The sequence below is a fragment of the Haliaeetus leucocephalus genome, unplaced genomic scaffold (genome assembly GCF_000737465.1).
Source record: "Haliaeetus leucocephalus isolate CR32 unplaced genomic scaffold, Haliaeetus_leucocephalus-4.0 Scaffold339, whole genome shotgun sequence".
NCBI lineage: Eukaryota > Metazoa > Chordata > Aves > Accipitriformes > Accipitridae > Haliaeetus > Haliaeetus leucocephalus.
The window spans coordinates 7,019,386-7,039,400 of record NW_010972775.1 but is presented as its reverse complement, the minus strand read 5'-3'; the positions used below and the strand labels follow the sequence as shown (position 1 = coordinate 7,039,400).

The following is a 20,015-nucleotide window of genomic DNA, read 5'->3' as shown; positions in this document are numbered from 1 at the left end:
TTTACACCCAAAAAAAAAAAAAAAAAAAAAAAAAATCAAATCCACTGCCCTCCCTCTCTCCATCTGATTTGTGGCATGTCTACATAGCATTCCAGAAACAGAAATAGTTCATTCTAACCAAACAGGTGAACACAAGGCAGCTCTACACAAACCATGTAGCTGCTATTACTGAAACACTTCATGTGAGCTAGCAAGCACTGCATACAATAAAGCAGGGCTTATTAGCTCAGGTCTGAGTTGCAAAACTCCTGGTTCTGAATCCTCCCAGATCAGACCACGGAAAGACTGAGTTCAGAACAGAATTCTACCTGGACCCCGCTCTGTCCCTAAGGCTACTTAGCTTGATGCTTAAAGAGGTGGGTCACATGATACAGGCAGATATACACATGAAGACAGGCATTATAGGGTTGTACACAGTAATTCTTAAGCAGCGATGATTTTAACTAATTAAAGAGTTTTGCATTGAAGAATACAAAGTAATTTGCCCTGAAGACAAATTTCCATAACTGGCACAGTATGCTGCTGTCCTGTAAAGTATGTTTAAGTCTCACAGGCATGACAGCAAACACCTTAAGTAGGATTAAAAACAACTAAAGTGTCCAGCTAATTCAGTTTTGATACAAAGTCATATAGGGCAGTGGACAAACAGGACAGGAGTTCTTTTGTGAAAAGATAGTGAACACCTTGACCAGTCCTCCTTCAAGTCTACAATCAAGCTGCAGATGACAAACCCCAAGATTCTAAGCTTTTAATACCTCAAAGCAATCAAGCAGGTCCATCTTTCAAATAAAAATATACTTCATCTTCCTAACAGCGGACCTTAATTCACAACTGGATGGAAAGCAAACAGACATTCCATAATTCATTGTATGCATAGACTTGTGCTTTTAATGCCATACGAGACACTCTGTAATCATTTATTCTGTCTGCTTGCTATTCTTTAGAATAGTCAGACTTCTTGAAGACACTTTCAATCCTGTAAGATACATTTCTGCTATAAACCAAGCCTCAGGACTGCCCTTCTAAATCCTACACCTTTGGACGAACTACAGTTTATTCTTACAAAAATAACTACTCTCAAGATACAACGATTTCCAGTCTCTAATGAATACCTTAAAGCCAAAAAATGGTCCCAAAATTACTAATCTAAGGCCAGTGGATTGTAAGAGATGATTATATGTTTCATTGCTCAAACAATAATCTAGTTGGATAACTTGGATTACTCAATATAGTTAACTGCAATGGGTATGGAGTTCAGTATGGAACCTCATTTTGACAAATGAGAGTATCATCTTTCCTACACAAGAATAATACACTTACAGCAGGTGCGGAGGGGGAGCAGAGGAGTTGAAAAATAAGGAAGGTTCACAAAAAGTGTACTGAAAGAGAAAGTTATTTAAATTTTATTGATTTTATTTCATTATTTTGGGATGGCAATTTTTTTTAATCAGTTAGATTCTTTCATTTAAAGGAATAATCAAGTTTTAAAAGCTTTATTTATAATGATAGTGTTGTCATAGTAACTACCTAAAACACAGTCCAAAACCTAAAACACATAAACCAAACTCTTTTAATGAACTTAGATTGAAAATTTCACAGTTAAGTGCTACATCATAACTATATCATGATTAAAATGACACCCACCCCCCAGTCAACCATAAGAAAACCTAAACCTCAACTTAAAGGAAAGAAATCTAAACCCCCTCCCTCAACTACTCAAGTACTCCAGCAACAATATAACAATATCTTGGATATTCTTTCCATAAAATGATATATTTATTTCTATGTTTCTGGATTTGCAGTAATTTCATATTGCAGCAGATTCTGAATTTCCATACTAAAGTAATGCAGCTTTCATTTTTTTTCAAAAAAACTGAAACAAATTTAAGTAAAGAAATACATATACACTGTTGCATACACAGATAAAGACAACACCTATCATTAAAAAAGAAAAAGATTTTATTTTAGGAAAGAGACATATATTTACTTTAGGTTTCAGACAGTATGACATGTCCAAGACTTGACTTTATGTGGCTTAGGAGTCCTTCTCTAGAGGAAGGAGAGTTAGTGTCATACTTGCGAAAATCACAATCCAATTAACAACAAAATAAACACCCACCCCATGCCCCAAAACCAGGCCATTAGAACTTAACCAGGGTTAAAAAAAAACCACAAAAAAACCAATAAACAATTAGACAAAATAAAGTACTTCCCTGAACAGAACATTGTCTTCTGAAACACTGTCTCTGGCCATAAAAGACTAAAACATTGAGATACAGCACAGAGACCAAGCCTGTAACTCACTAATATAAATTTCATGCTAACTCTCCATTTGTGACAACAGGAAGCAAGGAGAAAGTACAAGCTACACCTGAGGAGTGAAAAGGCAGCAGCTACAAGCAAGGGAAGAGAATCCTAGGTAACATAACTGATGTAGGGGGAAGGTACAGTAACAGAATCAGCAGTGAGCAGAAATTTATTTTTGAAGTGTAAAAACAATTCATATACGGCAAATAGCAGAATTCAAGAAAGGAAAGGCTCGGCACAGCAATAGGAGACCAAGAACTAAAGAAATTATGAGAGACAGAAAAATATAGCTATTTAAGTAGACTTCTTGTATTATTTTAAAAAGCGCTTGTTCAAATAATCTACTTGCCATACCTGAACTACAGCTCAAATTGCAAAGTGAAAAGCTTTATTTTTTAGAACATGAAGACTTACAATGCTAGGTTAAAGCTCCAATTGGGAAATTCTGCTTTTAAGATCAACACCTATTTTCTCTGCATTTGCCCTAGAAATATTCATAAGGAGATGAAATTTAAGATGGTCTGAGACTGTTTAGCTGAGCTACAAAAATTGAGAGGGTTTGTTTCTAGGAAACAAACTTGTATGGAAGAAAACTATCTAAATTTGTATGTTAGAACCACAAAGCTTCCTCAGAATATCCCCCCGCCCCGAGAACCATCACGAGCTATCAAGAATTTGAATCACTACAAGTGATCGCATTTAAACAAAATAACACCAAATATAAATCGCTGCTTGTTTCACCTTTACGTTGTAAAAGTAAGTATTGCAGCAGAACATAAGCAACACAGTACGTGAAAACAGAAGATATCACAAATTTGAAATGCTTATATGGTTTAAACAAGTTACAGTAATAGTGCATTTTGTTAAAAACAAAAGGAAAAAAAAGAAAAGGAAAAGAGAAAAGACAAGAGTTTAGTTCCTTACTATAGCAGAGACTTGATTATGACGAAGGTTGAGCTCTGTGAGCGAATCCAGTCCATTAAGGTTTTCTACAATGGTTAGTAGGTTTCTGGCAAGGTTTAACACTCTCAGTTCACTCAAATGACTGATGTTTTCTATTTTAGTAATCTGTGAAAGATGTATAATTATTAACACGCATACTGTGTTTTATATAGATATACAATAGATGTATGTGGCACATACTTTTTTAAAAAAGTATACATGATCAACTTAATACAATAGTGTGCTTCTTGTGTATTTTTCTAAACCATGATAATCATGTCATAAATTGCTGAAAACAAGCTACAGTCTGATAGAGATCAAGTACTAGTATTCACTTCACTAGTACCTTTCTAGTCATACTGCAATAAAAATCAGTCAACACTTCCTTCCTTACCATCAGAAATTAGGTTACTTTAGCTGTGCTGTTCTGTAGCAGCAACCTCTAAGATACCATAAAACTAAGACAACACTGATGATATCACTGTATGTCAAAATGGGGAAATTTTGTGTACAATTGATCTTTAATTTGTCTGCAAAGGCACTCAAACACACATCCAAATCTCCTGGTACCTACGCTACAAGAATATGCGGCATCGTATCTCCCTGCCATCACAGAACTCTGCACCAATTTCCCTTCATGCCTCTCAAAATGCCAGTAGCAGCACACTCAACTCTGTCTACAGGAGCTCCACAGACAGACTTTGCAGCAGGTCATGAGGACAGGAACCTGCTGTGAGTCAGGGGCAAGGAGCAGTTACAGCCCTCTGGAGAAGAAAGCAATTATTCTGAAATTGGAACTTGTAAGGAAGTTTTACAAGCAGGTAATTGCTAGAATCAGAAAGACATACTCAAAAGTTAGAAAAGAAAGCAGGAGCATCCTTAGTTTGGATACACAGCACGTTTGCTTGACAGTTCCCAGCACTTCTTCGGCAACTCGTGGCTTCCTGTGATTAGAAAATGGAGGGATCAAACAAAGCGACGAAACTACAGTAAACAAGCAGCTGCCCAAGGTTTGTTTTTATACTTAATACCCTATTTTAAAGATTCAGGTGATATTGACCAAAAAAAAAAAAAAAAATCATCAAAAGAGTAATAATAGCTACTGCCCCTTATTTTTATTTTTGACTTCTGGAAATGCAACCATGTTTTACAAAGGCATTAATTATTGCTCTGTTGACACAATCTGGGTTCATTTCCTGCTGTTTGCATTTCTCAGAGTGATCCACTCAAGAATCTCTATCCAGATACTTATTTCTCATAGTGGTCTGGGATCTGTTCTCCTGCATCTATCCAGACATTTACACAGGACTTGCATACATCAACATATCATGGAGAAGACGAAGTATTGCCACTGCACAGGGGGATATTCCTACCATACTCTTACTGAAACCCATGCTATATAGCAGAAAGAAGGCAGCAGATTTTCCCATGGAAAACACTTCAGCCTTCCACAACATGTGGATACAGTGCACAAAGCTCCTAACAAGTATAATGAATTGCCTTTCAATTAGAATGATCATCTGCTGGACCACTGTGAGCTCCCTTCAACACCCTGTATTCAGGCACGCTATTCCTCCTCAAAGCTGCCAACAACACTTAGATGCAGACAAGCAAGATAGTGACTAGTGTCACACACCTTCCCAGTGACAATGAACTTTGAGGCTTTAGACCAGTATGAGTCTGACCGCACCAGTTTCCAGAAAGCGTCTAGCAGCTCCTGGAATGGGAGAAGAGGCAAGGTAGCTATTGTTTAAGTTTGAGAACACAATGTTGTTGGTAATTTTCATATATATACACACGTATGTACACATATGTACATGCATGTATGTTTCTGTAATTCTATGACATACGACTTGAATAACCTGCTGTAAAAAGTATTTCAGCAAGTTGTCCATTCAAAAGCATACAAAAGTAGATAGCAAAACAAAGATTAAGTAACATCTTAAACCAACTTTTGATTCAACTGCTAATTAAACTATTATGCATCATCCATTTATGTCTATTAATATGCAGAAAATAAAAATTATCAGGATACAACAGCATTACAGCAAAAGGAACAGAAAATATCACCATTTAGAACAATATATTTAGACAGAAAGACTTGTGAAAGCAAAGCCAAGAGCAGATGGTTAGCACAAAGAGCACAGACCTCTGCAGATGTCTGCTTAGCTAAAAATACAGCATGCCACAATGTGGAATATTAATCCTAGCATTTTACTGCTATCGCAAAGGTAATTATTTCATCAGCAGTGTATAGAGATACTCTTTATCACTTTACTAAGTTTTAAGGCTAACTCTACTGGATTTTCTCTGTTTCAATTATGCATGCACACATAAAGATAGACCAGCTTTTAGTACATACTATTAGATGCAAATTAGATACAAGTCATTATCACATCTTTTTAGAGGATTCAAATAATATTTTCTAAAAAGAAATATCTATGACTTCTCTATTAATTATAAAGAAGGATTATTAACCATTTTTTAGTTGCTTTCTCAAATACATCAAAGACTTCACTTGTAAACATTGAACAAGAACACTATTCTATTCTCGTTTGCTTCTATGTCTGAATACTCAGCTATAAAATATTTATTTCAGAAATGATTGTTATGCACCACATAATCACTCATCAATAATTAAACTGCACAAAAGTTACATCTTTTAAACACACATTTCTGAGATCATTGAAAAGAAGTTCAGGCCTGAACTTATATACTTGAACTTTTGGCAAGGAAAATTATTCCCAGAATTAAACACAACACAAAAAATAACTCCAATGTCTTTTTAAAATTTAAGCATTATAGAATAAATTTCATTTTAAATAAAGTTAGACTGAAATTTGAGTTCAACCTGACTCAACTTTAACGCATTAGTTCACTGGAAGACAGACTAAAGCCCATTTTAACCTTACCTAAAGTAAAAGGGTTTTAAAGAGATTTACATGGAACATATACCACTTATAGTGGTATCAGACTAACAATCAGACTTCTCTCCATAGACTATTCAGAGTGCTTGGAAGAACACTATTTAGAAATCAAATGTTAAGTTCAAAATTAAATGTAAGTTGTAGTGCATTAAATATGCCAGCCACACAATCATGTGCAGGGTCTCTGAATGATGTATATTGTATGTCAACGTTACTGTGTTAATAACCATAGAAACAGAGTCTCTACATAAAAATTTAATTAATTGTTATTAAGATGCTGTATTTTCTTACAAATTTTTACTGGGCAGTATTAAAATCAAGAGCCTTACTAAATCATGTGGGAAAACAGTCAAAGAGTAATAATATGACAGGGGAATTCACATTTTGCCCTTTTTGTAAAGCATAGGCATTGAGTGCAGTATTTCATTAGCCATTAAATTGATTTTTTTTTTAACCTTCTTTTGGATATTTATTCTATGAAGGGATTTTCTTTAATTAGTAATGCATTTAAAAGGCTTGATTTGTAAAAAAAAAGAAATCATACAAGGTTTATCATTAAGCATTGTGGAATACTATACCTCAACGTTTTAAAGCACATGAAATTCCCAGTACTTTTCTCACCTGGGTGGAAGAAGTCTCAAAGTTCAGACCAAACTACATTATCCAAAACACCCAGCACCCAAATAAATCAAAATATTTTCCCAAAAGTGAACAAAAATTAAATTTTCCTCCTTCTGTTTTTCCTCACCTCCAACCTCTTGGAAACATTCCAGTCTTAGACGTTTCACAATCTGCATTCCATCTATGGGATTGATTTACACCCCAAAAGAGAGGGAGGGAGGGACTAAGACTGAAACAGGAATCTAGCTTTCCTCTTAGCTGCCACTACTCCATAAACATTAAAAATGAATAATTTCTAGCTAGGCTGTAGCACTATTTTTGAAAGATAAGATTAATAATATTCATATTCTGGCCATATCCCATTTAAGTATTTATATTCTGCATCTATTGAGAGTGCTGAGATTTCTTACCTTATATAGAACTACTGTGTATAATGAAAAAGTTAACATTTTTTGTTAGTCTAATGCATTTCAAATACCTTTAATATAACTCATACAAGATTTAATTGTTCAATGATCATCTGGGATCACAGGTAACATATAAGAGATACTGCGCATTATTAACAATAGCTTTGAACACCAAAAAAAATTTGAATTATTGCAAGCACCTTAGAATATTCCTATAGTAAGTTAAACTACTGAAGTAAGAATGAAACCTATTTAGTCAGATATTATGTAACGGATATTACACATAAGTTATTTTACTATTTTATTCTAAATGTGCCCTATAACATACAAACCATAAAGGGGAAAAATGGTAGTTAAAAGAATAATATTTTTTTTCTTGCCAGGTATGTGAGCACCTTCAATGTCCTCAGGAAGAACTGTGTAATATCACAGTCACTGAAGAGTCAATCTGTTAAAATTACTTGCCAAAAAGCATCAAGAGGATTTACTGGATTTTGCTATAACTTGCTACACTGAATTTTATGGGGTTTATTTAATGACATCGGAGTAGCCAAACCATAAAAACAAAGACTATGGAAAAGCTCTGTTCTGTATCATAACTCAGAAGTAGTAATACTACTGCAACAATTTATATTCCATAGTATACTGTAGTAATAATGTTATTGTTGCCAGGCAATATCATTTAAATAGTAGCATTTTACTTACATGACTCTCCTCATCTACTGGAGTCTAACGAACATGTTAAACCACTTTCTGGAATCGTCTGTCTGACTACAGAGGAAAGCTGGTGATACCAGAATCATTGAATGCAAGTTAACTCATGTCTCAAGTAAACTGTATGCAAGAGGCAAATATTCAGCTAATCCTCTACACTGATGAAGGCTGCTCACCAGATATTCTCCCCTTAATATAACTGTCTTTACCACAAAAAATTATGCGTCCTCATCTTCTATTAACTAAGGCGTGGCAACTTCAAAAGGCAAAACCCCCAGTCAAAACAGAGCTGCTATATACATTAATACAAAGAATACAAAAAGCTGTAAAATAGATTACTGTTCTAATACATGTATAAATATGAACCACAGAGGGTGACTCTGTAAAAATAAACAGACAAGTCAACAAATTTCAAGAAAATTCAACTGCCTTATTTCTCAACAAATAAATCGCCAAAATACTCTGTAAAGCCACATCAAACTTACTCTCAAGCAGTAACAGTATTGATGAATAGACAAAATCAGTGCAAACTGCATGGAAAGAGCTCTAAAGAAGAACAGAATTGATGCATAATTTCATCAAATGTGTGGGACTTACAAACATGAAAACCACAGAAACACTCCTACCTTAACCCCAAATACAAAGTGCCTTTCAATGAGTACTGTAATAGGACATTGATTCAGTGCACTACAGCTCAATGAACTGCCACATTCGCCCAACAGAGGTTTTTCATGGCTTTACAGGGGACATTTTTGCAATAAAAAATTGTCACTTTACTAGTATCCAAGTAAATTATTCTTCTCTACTATTTTCTTCTATTTCCCCTACCACTAAAAAGGGAAAATAGGAAAAGAAAAGATGGCAAATTTAATCTAAAGTAACCCTAGCCACAGAAACAGATCATCAGCTGAGGTCAGAAGGGACCTCTGGAGATCGTCCCTTCCGACCCCCTGCTCAAAGCAGGGTCAGCTACAGCATGCTGCCCAGGAGCATGGCCAGTAAGGCTTAGACCGCCTCTGGGGATGGAGATTTCACCACCTATCTGGGCAACCTGCTCCAGTGTTCGGCCACCCTGACAATAACATTTTTCTTAAGTTTGAACAAGTTTCCTGTATTTCATTTTATGCTCAATAATTCTTGTCCTTTTGCTGGACACCACTAAGTCTGGCTCCATCTTATTTAGACTCTCTCATTAGCTATCTACATACATCAGTAAGAACTCCCTGAGGCCTCTCTTCTCCAGGCACAGCAAGTCTCAGCTCTCAGCCTCTCCTCGTATCAGAGATGCTCCAGTCCCTTCATCACCTTTGTGCCTCTTCACTGGACTCACCCCCTTAAGTTCGTGTCTGTTTTGCACCAGGGAGCCCAAAGGATCACCTCCCACAACCTGCTGGCAACACTCTTCCGAATGCAGTCCAGGATGCTGTTGGCTTTCTTTGCCATTTGGGCACACTGCTGGCACATGGCCAGCCTGTTGTCCACCAGAGCCTCCATGTCCTTTACTACAAAGCTGCTTTTCCGCTGGTGAGCACCCAGCCCATACTGGTACAGGGGGTTATTCATCCCTAAATGCAAGACTTTGCATTTCCCCTTCTTGAACTTCATGAGATTTCTCTCAGCCCATTTCTCCAGCTTGTCAAGGTCCCACTGAATGGCAGCACAACCATCTCATGTATGACGCCCTCCTTCCAATTTCCTGCATTGTTAATAATGCAGGTTATCAATGAAGGTGTTAAGAAGTATTGACCTAGTATCAACCTCTAGGGTACAACGATAGTGACTGGCCTCTAGCTAGACTTTGTGTCACTGATCACAACCCTTTGAGCCTGGCAGTCCAGCCAGCTGTCATTTCACCTCACTGTCCTTCTATCTAGTCCAAATTAAATTAAATTTAAGTGTCTATAAAGATGTAATGGGAGATAGTGTCAAATAACTTCCTAAATTCAAGATAAAAAAACATCCACTGCGCTCTACCCATCCACTGCACTTGTCACTTTGCTGTAAAAAGCCATTTCCTACATAAATTCATGGTGACTACTCCTGGTTGTCTTCTTACTGCAATATGTTTGGAAATGGTTTGCAGGACTATTTGTTCCATCACTTTCCCAGGGATTGAGTGAGGCTGTCTTGTTTCATAGCATCTGACAATTCTCCTTTATGTGTCATCCCTGTTTTAGGTCAATTACAGCCTACACAACAATTTGCTCATTGAGCAGACAGCATTCAAGCAAAACTTGCATCCAAGTCTTAGCATATCAATAGCTTTCTTGAAAGAATCTATTATTTCTTCCTGGAGAGTTTGGTATCAAAACTCCTTCTAGTAACGTATTATAAAAATCTGTCATTGTAATTAAAATTACAGACATTTTCTTCAAAAACACAAAAACACCTTTTTAAATTAATACAATAAAAAAATAAATGCAAAACCAAGTGTGCAAGTCTGAGTAGTGCCTTTAACAGTATGAATTTTGCATTGTGGCCCAGGAATATCACATTCAGAAAATCCTGAAAATATTCCTGACAACAAGATATAGATGATACCACAGACAGCTGTCTTTTCTAGGCAATAGCCTTAAAGTTTTGTGCTGGATGAAGAATATCTGTTTCCCATATACACAGCATTATTTAATTTCTCACATCTGTAAGAAACACAACTTTGAATGTAAAATGAAAACAAAAGTACCATAAAAATATCTGTAAGTGTAAGAAATAGAGTATGACTGAAAAGATTATAACATTATGTAACCTATACAGTGTGTTTCACAGTTACTGAAGTAAGCAACGGAAAATGATATCCAAAGGAAATCTCATATTCGCACAATACATACAGATATTCATATTACACTGGCAGTCAATGACACTTTTGCACACCAGAAGTGAATTACATTTTTTCATAGTTGTAAGAAAAGACGACGTAAGTGATGCACACCACAAAAGTGCCATTACACCTTTTATTTGAAATAAGAACTATCCTGATAAAGGAAAATTCCTGCCCATCGCTGGTTCCAAATAGTACAACTAACTAGATTTATTGCAGCTTTGACTTTTCTCTGAGAACTGGGTGCAGGATAGCGCCACAAGCAGTCTAAGGAAACAGATGTATCAAGAGCTTATCAAGATAAAGCAAATCCTATTTTCTACTATTTTTCATTACAACTGACAAGCAGGGTATTCTGTTTCTGTATTCTTGATTCTAACTGATCTGTACCAAATTAAAAAAAAATCATGTATATGTTAGAGAAAGGACATTATATCAACAGAACAATGATCAGAATCCACCATTTTGAACTATATACCAACACTTCATTTTTAATTCTACAGATCTGCTGTTTAAATTGCTATGTTCTGGAATATTGGAACACATATTTTGAAGTTCTCAAAACCAATTCTGTGGCTGAAGTCTGTTCTTGGGAAATTTACGATGTGGAAGAAATATCATTTAAGATAGACTAGAAGGCTGCCCTAAATAAAGGCTGCATAAATCTAAATAAAGTTAAAAGACAGAGCCCCCCCATTCACGATTAAATAAGCAAACAAGAAAAAAAACCCCAAACTTCAAAACAAGACACTAGTACACTAAGCTGATACGTCTCAAACTCAGCATTTCTTCCCTTCTTCATTTCTTCCTTTCTACCTTCAAAAATAACTAATAATATGTATGGCAGATTGGTGTTTTAAAATTTTAATTCCTCAAAGACAGGAAAAAAAAGAATGTTAATATGAAAACTTGCCTATCTTTAAACTGGAAAGGAACAGGAAGATAATTTATTAATAGAAGAGAAGTTCACAGTCTTTATTTGGTGTTTCCATGAAAAATACATTAAACCTACCAAAAAAAAAAGCAGAAACCAATTTGTTCCATTTCCTAACATTTGTGCCCTTCACATGTACATTTCTGATTAAAACTTTCTGAAAAACAAAAACATTTATTATGCTCCAGAGATTTAATATTTAACTCCTGATACAGGATAATTGTTACATTCTCTGGACCAAAGGAGGCCTATTATTACGAAGCTGATCTAGCAGCAGCCAGTTGGGCATTATGCCCAAAACGTCTAATAAAGTTTTAATTAACGTAAAGGGAGTTGTACAGACACTTGGAGGGGAAGAAAAAAAAAAATAAAAAAAAAGAAAAAAAATCAGATCTACTTCATGATCATTTCTAAGAGTTGTGCATGACCTATGTTTCATTTCCATTAGTAATTCCTCCACTTGTGCTGACTGGCACAGCTACATGTCTAGTCTGCAAGTAATTTTAGCAAAAAAATACCACTCCCCCCAACCTTACAAAAGCAGTAAGAAAAGGATTATAACTACACAAACAGCCATCTCCAGACATAGTCGCTCCAGGACTCCAAGGTCAATGTCATTATCTGTATACTGCCTCTGCCACTATACAACATGCATACTACTGGACTAATGTTATTCCAAGAAGCCACAAACTTATTGCATCAAATTTAACAATAACTCATTATAGTGTTACCTTGCCTTTTTTTTTTTTTTTTTTTTTTTTTTTTTTTTTTAAAAAAAGCATTCCTATTCCCCACTGTCAAGCAATTGTATAATAAAGAATACACACATACAGGAATCAGCAAGGCATCAAAACTGTCAGAACAGGAATCCAGAAAATTCACACATTGCTCTTATGAAGTCACAATTACCATATGTTGTTTTAAACAGCTCAATTATGGAACATTTTGTATCATACATGTTTTAAATTTATTTTACAAAAGAATAGTATATCCGGCTTGCCCTTAATATTCCATGCTGCTTCTGACATAGCCATTGAACAAGTATCTTCCTCTTACATGTACTAGAGCTAAAATTTTATGCACCACTTGAAACAGAAATGACTGCTTTGTCTCAAATTGGGGAAACTGAATAGACTTCAAGTGACTTAAATCCATTCAGAAGCATAAATAAATCAAGAGCTTGTACCCGTTCTGCTTTTTCTGTACAAATTTAACTCTTCTACAGATATGTAAGGGATCTTGTTTTGTAAGTAGAAACAACACAACAATCAATGGGATCTTAAATTCTTCTATGACTTCTAAGACTGTTTTACTTGAATGATACCACAACTACTTATGCTAGATCACTATTCTGGAGGTATGCTATTATACTCAGTTGACTCAGCATTTTAATCACTGTAACTTTTCAGAAGTACAATGCTGGAAGTACAAGAGACTTGATACCAAGATTCAAAAAGCTGCAAAATTTGCTGCCAAATTTTCAAAAAGCAATAGTTCGGTAAAAGACACAGGAAATGCATGATGTCTACACAAGAACGTAAAGAATCAAGTTATTGTACTGTACCTGATTTCCATGAAGATCTAAAACATCAAGATTTTTTAGGTTCTCCAGATTTGAGATCTTCTTTATTCTGCAAGATTTCAATTATGACATAAATTATTTTTCATATTAGATAAAAGGTATCTTTCATTTTCCAGCTAATACAAAACTTAGGAATTTGTTCCTGCCCACAAAGAGTAACATAAGAATAACAAAGTTCTGAACCATGTTAAAAAAAAAAAAAAAGAAGAAATGAATGAGTATGCCTTAGACTATCACTTTCCTTTCTGACTGCCAATAATGCAATAGCAGCAGTATGCATGTGGCTCTTCTAGGAAGAGGAAAAAGGAGGGAATATTTGCACCACTAGAAAACAAAGTCAAGAACCAACCTATCCAGATATCTAAATAATAATAATAAAAAAAGTTATTATTGGCAAACAGCTAATTCCAAACCAGTTTAAAGAAAGACTATAGTGACAGAGGCTTTTGAGAGTTTGTTAGAACACAGAATAAAAAAACCTGAAAGCCACTGGCCCTTTCTAGACAGTATCACTCTCTAGATGTGCCAGTATTTCTTCTCCCCCTGTACAACTTAAGTGTCTTAAAACCTTTCTGTCCTGTCCTATTTTCTCAGATTCCAAACCTAGATTATATACTCAACAGCATCATCTACTGGCTGGTGACATTAAACATCATGTGTATTATGCATTTGCTTCAAGAATAATCAGAGATCACATATAGATCAAGCTGAAAACAAGTTGCTAGCAACTGCATCTAACTTGTAATCATTAACTACCTCCAAACCATACTTCTATGTAGACAAACTATACAGCACTCAATGTAGTTACAATTTGGAAAATAATTCCTTAAAGCAGCTTAAATTTATCACTCCCATGCCCCAATATTTTGTTATAAACAAAATCAATTTCTACGGGTGAGATTTTTACTATAAAAGCTATAAGCTCTAGTAACATACTGCACTATTGAAAGTTGTCAATTTTGAATACAGGCTAAATTAGGAGATACATTCTTTGTAATCGGCACATAACAGAAGTTTACCAGTTCTTCCGTTACTGAATATAAAGAAAACAAGGAAACAAACAAAAAAAAAACCACAGAGCACAATCCTTAGATGTATGAGCAATTCCACAGATACTTCTATTAAATTATTAGAATTAAAGGCTACAGGATTTGAACTGTATTTTTAGAGAGTAATACAACTAGCAAGTTATATCTCCCAACAGATTAGAATCAATGAATACGCAATAAAATCCATGATTCTAATCTGTCTGATTTCTTCCCAGCTAAATACCTCAGGCAGAAATACTTTTTGTAGGTTATAAAGACTCAATGAATACTTTATATGATATGAAAAGAGATTCCACCTGTCACACAAATCTAAGAACATGTATTCAATAGTCAATCAGAACAGAAGATTAGATGGAAACATGTAAAATACTTAAGAACTGTTGCTAAAATTTACATAAGAACGGAAGTTTCTGAAGAATATTACGAGCAAAAACTATGTGCTTCCTCAGTGGAATCCCAAACACTTAGGTAGTGTTAGGGACCAGCTCACTGGTGTCACACCCAACATCACAATCTGAAAACTCTGTAAGTAACAGAAACAATGATAGATCACAGTTGCTACACCATGAAGTAGGGTGCTCGAAGTTAGTTTTATTATTTTTACCTGTTCTTTCCCAACAAAAGGACTCTTAGTGATCTCAGAGTTGAAACCCCACCTATTTCCTCTATTTGATTATCATATAAATCTAAGAAAACAAGATGCTGCAGATTAGAAATATTTTGGATTCGGGTTATACAGTTATGTTGGAAATTCAAAAGGCGAAGATGATCTTCCCCATCGATAACTGGGCACACTGTCAGTTTCTGCCTGGAAGGAAAAAGAAACAAAACAACACACACATGTAAGTAACAAATTGGTAATCCACCTTCTACTCGCCCACTCTGACTAAACTAAGGAAAGTACATTATCTTGATTAAAGTAATACTAAGATAATTAGGTTTGCTAATTAAACTCTGCAAATAAGGCAGTAAGTCCTTAATATTAAAAAATTAGCATGAAAATATAGCAGAAGTGCTTCCAGAATTCTCTGAAAGCCTGCCCTCTTAATCAGAGATTTGCTTGTTACATGGAAACTACACAGGAGTTTCGTGTTGTGACCGCATTTAAATTTCAACAGACACAGCCTGCCAATTCTTTATTTTTTTCCACCAGATACCACATAAGCAGCCTGTTTAGATCAGAATTCAAAGCATTCTATGTCTATGCAATTTTTCTTTGGTTTATAGAACTTTATATTTGAAATATAAATACATGAAATAAGTGTTAATACAAAAAGCAAAAAATATAGGAAATTATGCCGAAAATGGTTATTCTTAGTTTAGGATTATTCCAGAAAGAGTCCTACTGACCTGACAAAATTTTTTAGACTACACGAACCTTAACCCCAGAAAAAAAAAAAAAAAAAAAAAAAAAAAAATTACAATTAAATGTCTCTAGATAAAACTTTTTTTTTGGGTCCTGGTTAAGGACAAAAAAAAAAAAAGAGACAGACCATTCTACAGTTAATGTATCAGATTAGAACTAATAAGAGACACAGTGTCTTTCTCTAGATTATGTGCATGACCTTGCACTCGACTCTTAAGATAGCTCCTCAGTTTACAACGAAAAGCCCTAACTGCTTTAGATGACTGCTGTATGGATATATTCATTGTAAGGACACACATACAGAACTTCCCTATGGGAACCAGTTCTTCTCTCAAAAACACGCACATACACAAAAACCAACAAAACCAAACCCACCACTCATACCGTTGACCACAGGCTTTACCAGGATATTCATCACTTTAGATGATCGACACAAGAGTCACAAGCTATGGTGTGTGTGCTCCATAACCTTCTCACCTTTCCAGGGTAAGTCTATCAGAATTCAGTATTTTTTCTTCAGCAGTACGTTGCAATACAGGAAATGTTATTGATGAACTGCTCCCAAAATTTGTGTTATCTATCAGACAATCATACAGAGAATATATGAGCTACTTCTTTGTAAAATCATTTAATTAACTACAGATAATAAAAACAGAATTTTCTTTCTTATTAGAAGAAAAGACACGGTACATGAAAGGGCTTTTTTGCCTCCATTCAGCACTTCAAGTTATCAGTTTTCTTTCCTGCCATTTTTTGTTTACAGCTACATCCCTCTACATCCTCTTTCCAAAGCACATCCATTTGTTTCGTTTCTGAGAGATTTTTATCAACATTTTGTTGTAAACCGACATTTTGTAGGTGCCTTTTTTTTGTTTTTAATTAGAATTACCCAATGATGTTTTAAGGTAAGGTTGTACAATTGATTCACAGTTTCAGAAACCGAACTTAAAGAAGATATTATCTAACTTAAGATGATTTTAAAGACACAGATCGAGTAGATGTCGATAGAACTAGAAACTAAAGCACCAAAACATTGAAACAGTCCCACTGAGCCACAAACAAATGCAAATTATTTTAAAGGTAAGTACATGCAATACCTAGTAAACATTGGCATTATATTTCACTCCATTATCAAGAAAGAAACAGGCAGCCTTTTAAAACATTTACAAAGCTATTCATCTTTATCTATTTTGATAATATAAGGGGGAAGAAGGAGGATGACTAAAAAATACCTGCAAAATAAATCAACAAATGTGCTCTGCGAGCTTTGGCTTATTTGGAAAATGATCCACTGAAAAATATTGGTCAAACACAGATCATTGTGCGTGCAAACTACCACAGGAATACAGGCTCAACTTCCATGTGTTTGTACCTCCCCCCCTTTCCCCTCCCTTCAAATAAATCAAATATGTTAGTGGGGAAAACATAAATTATTCAATAAACAAAGACAATTAATTGCTTTACTACTATAGAGAGTGAGTTCATTGTTGTCTACAATATGCCATTAGAAGACATACCTATATAAGTTAAATGATTTGTTGTTTAATTTGAAATCTTTTCAGTGCTACTCTAACATTTTATCACTAGCTACTCTAACAAACCAGTATAACAACCAGCATTTTCTATGTATCCTTCAAAGTGGGGGAAAAAAAACAGCTGTGAAGGAAAAAAAAATAATAGAAAACAAAAATAATCAATTAACATTGTTGCAAAAGTCTTAAATTAGTCGTGTCTCAGCTTTTTAAACCAATAAACATAAGACCAGAGACTTAAAAATCAGTCTGAAACATGTCATGATGGCAGTCCAGTGACTTCTTCTAATGTCATCCTCCTAAAGACATTTGTGAAAAATCCCTATTACTCCCCTTTTGTAAAAGAAAGGTTTATAAAAAGCCTGTATTTAAATGCTTATATTATATTTTGGAAAATATTTCTAGTGGTTTTCTGGCAATGATCTACTAACCTCTCTTAACACCCAACGGGAACAGTAGGCAACACTTGCTATTCAGTCATACATTCTGACAGCCAGAAGCAGCATATCTTACAGGTCATAACTTTTCAGTAAGACACCCAGTTAAACAAAACAAACAAACAAAAAGCCTACTGAGAAGTTTCCACTGTTACCTGAAGCATGTGAACTAATACTGTGGCTGCTTTGTCGGGATCTGGATTTTGTTGGTGTGTGAATAGAAGTCTCACCAAATCCTGATAAAGAACCTGTATTCTGCTTCAATTCCAAACCAGAAAGTTCTGTCAGACTGGATGGTACTGGAAGATATATCTGCTTATTACGCACCAATGGACTTAATACTCTTTGGTCTCCTGTGCGGGGAACAAAAATCAAACTGCAGACTTACATTTACTCCATAATAAGTTTTTTTTATAGTATCCCTAAAAATCAACCCATTCTGAACAGCTGTTGGTCTTTATTTTTTACCAGAATGAATAAAGAATTGCCATAATAATTAAACTGATCTCCTATCCTAGCCAATCACTGTTTTTATGACAGGCAAGCAGCAGCAGCGTGACAAGAAGTGCTGTGTTTCAAGGCTCTTCCAGACTTCACCACAGTTAGCAGTGATATCACCAAATGTCTTGCTTTTCAAAGCCAAAAGCACACAAGCACAATAGGAAAACTATCTCTTCATATCAGTGTTCTGAATTAGAAACTAATTTTGTCTAGATACATTAAAATGTTAAACATCCAAGAAAATGTTACAGTACAGATTTGTGTGGCTTCTGAGGGAAAGGATATAGTAGGGCACTTGATAGACAGTGGCTTTGTAGGTAGAAGAAAAGATGCTATTCCATGGACAGAATGAGGGGCAAAAAGTGATGAAAAAAAACATCTGCACTAGGCAGTAGAAGGATAGCAGGTTCAGGACATGATGCAGCAGTAATTATACTGAATTACTGTAGCCAATGAGGAAAAGCTGTCACTCTTGCATATTCTAATCATAATACAGTCTTTCTTTACTGTTCACTTAATAAAGAGATACAAAAACCAAACCAACCAAACCCTATCGAATATCACCTTGCCTTCCTGAATAGTTTTTTTCCAGATCATGCTGCAGAAGTCTATTGTGGAAAGATGACTGTTCTTTATTTATCCTGAATTCAAACTGTAATACAATATTTAAGACAAATGTTAAAGTTTCCAAATGCAAATAACATCTTTACACAGACAAACATAACCTTACTAATAATGATAGTTCTCAGGAAACTGCAAATGCTTTAAAAAAAATCAAATAATTGCTACAATAAAAAAAGTATTCATTCTATTAAGATACTACGACTGACAAGTTTCAGTGCTGGAAACCAAAATGAAAATAGGGAAGTTACCAGACCATTCATCTACAGTTGACTAAATAAAGGAAAAAAACCCCCACCTTATAAGGAGTACTGCAATTACAGGAGGAAGAGAGGTACAGATGGAAGTGTAAGAAATCAGATATATATAAAAGTTTATGGCAGACTATAGTACATCCCCTTCTTTTTACTTCGTGTATCTTTAATAGGATGAAATAAATTACCAAAAGACTATCAGATATAAAAGATATCATATTAAAAGTCAAAATATTGCTACTGAAAAGGCAGTTCCTATCCACAAGCATACAAATTTGCCTGTACCATAGAACTGCATTAATTAATATAACTATTAAAGAAAAGGTAATAATTACTGGTTTGCTTTTATCTGTTATTGATGAGGTCTGGATAACCAGCTGAAGACCACAATTATTAACCTGCAAATTGAAAGAAAAAGAAATGGAATTTCACATTTTTTAAAAACACGCATCAACATGAAAAGTTGAGTGTAACTTTTTTTTTTAAACAGTGAAGGTATTTTCAACAGCAAACTCTGCAAAGAAAGGCATTATTCTGCAAAACTATTATGAAGAATACGTCACAGCACTAAGTAACACTACAAATTTTTTAGTTTAAAAAACCCCACCGTTTTTAAAAATACACTGAAAGCATGGCTTTCGTGGGGATGTTATCCTCGTGATGAAGAAAACAAGTGTTTACATTTAAATATAAGAATTTTTTTTTTTAAAGACAAAATACGCTGGCTCTTTTAGTTGGATCTACATGACGACACGTAGCACCTACCTGCTAAATAACCACAACGTTTAACAGCAATATTTAACCAAATGGCTTCTATACCCACTTCCCCGCAAATAACAGGAGGCGTACCAATAACGCAGGGGAAGCTTCCTCACGCCAGTCACGGCGCAGAGAAGACCGACCGACCGACCTCCCCCCCCTCACCCGCGCTTACCTCCCCTGCCGCCCCCCTCGAAGCGGCAAGGGCTGCCGGCAGCGGACTCCGCCAGCTGCGAAGCACCGA

At 35.2% G+C, this 20,015-nt stretch overlaps 1 protein-coding gene across 1 annotated transcript in view; it reads right to left on the bottom strand.

Moving 5' to 3' along the window:
• LRRC49 (leucine rich repeat containing 49) overlaps nucleotides 1-20,015 on the bottom strand; it is a 52,660-nt gene that overhangs the window by 32,308 nt on the left and 337 nt on the right. Inside the window, exons 2-7 of the mRNA XM_010571750.1 lie at nucleotides 18,702-18,789; nucleotides 17,792-17,989; nucleotides 16,145-16,244; nucleotides 14,906-15,109; nucleotides 13,235-13,301; nucleotides 3,232-3,375 (exon numbers count right to left, since the gene is read on the bottom strand). Coding sequence (XP_010570052.1) covers nucleotides 3,232-3,375; nucleotides 13,235-13,301; nucleotides 14,906-15,109; nucleotides 16,145-16,244; nucleotides 17,792-17,989; nucleotides 18,702-18,789 — 801 coding nt within the window. The remainder of the gene's footprint in view (nucleotides 1-3,231; nucleotides 3,376-13,234; nucleotides 13,302-14,905; nucleotides 15,110-16,144; nucleotides 16,245-17,791; nucleotides 17,990-18,701; nucleotides 18,790-20,015) is intronic.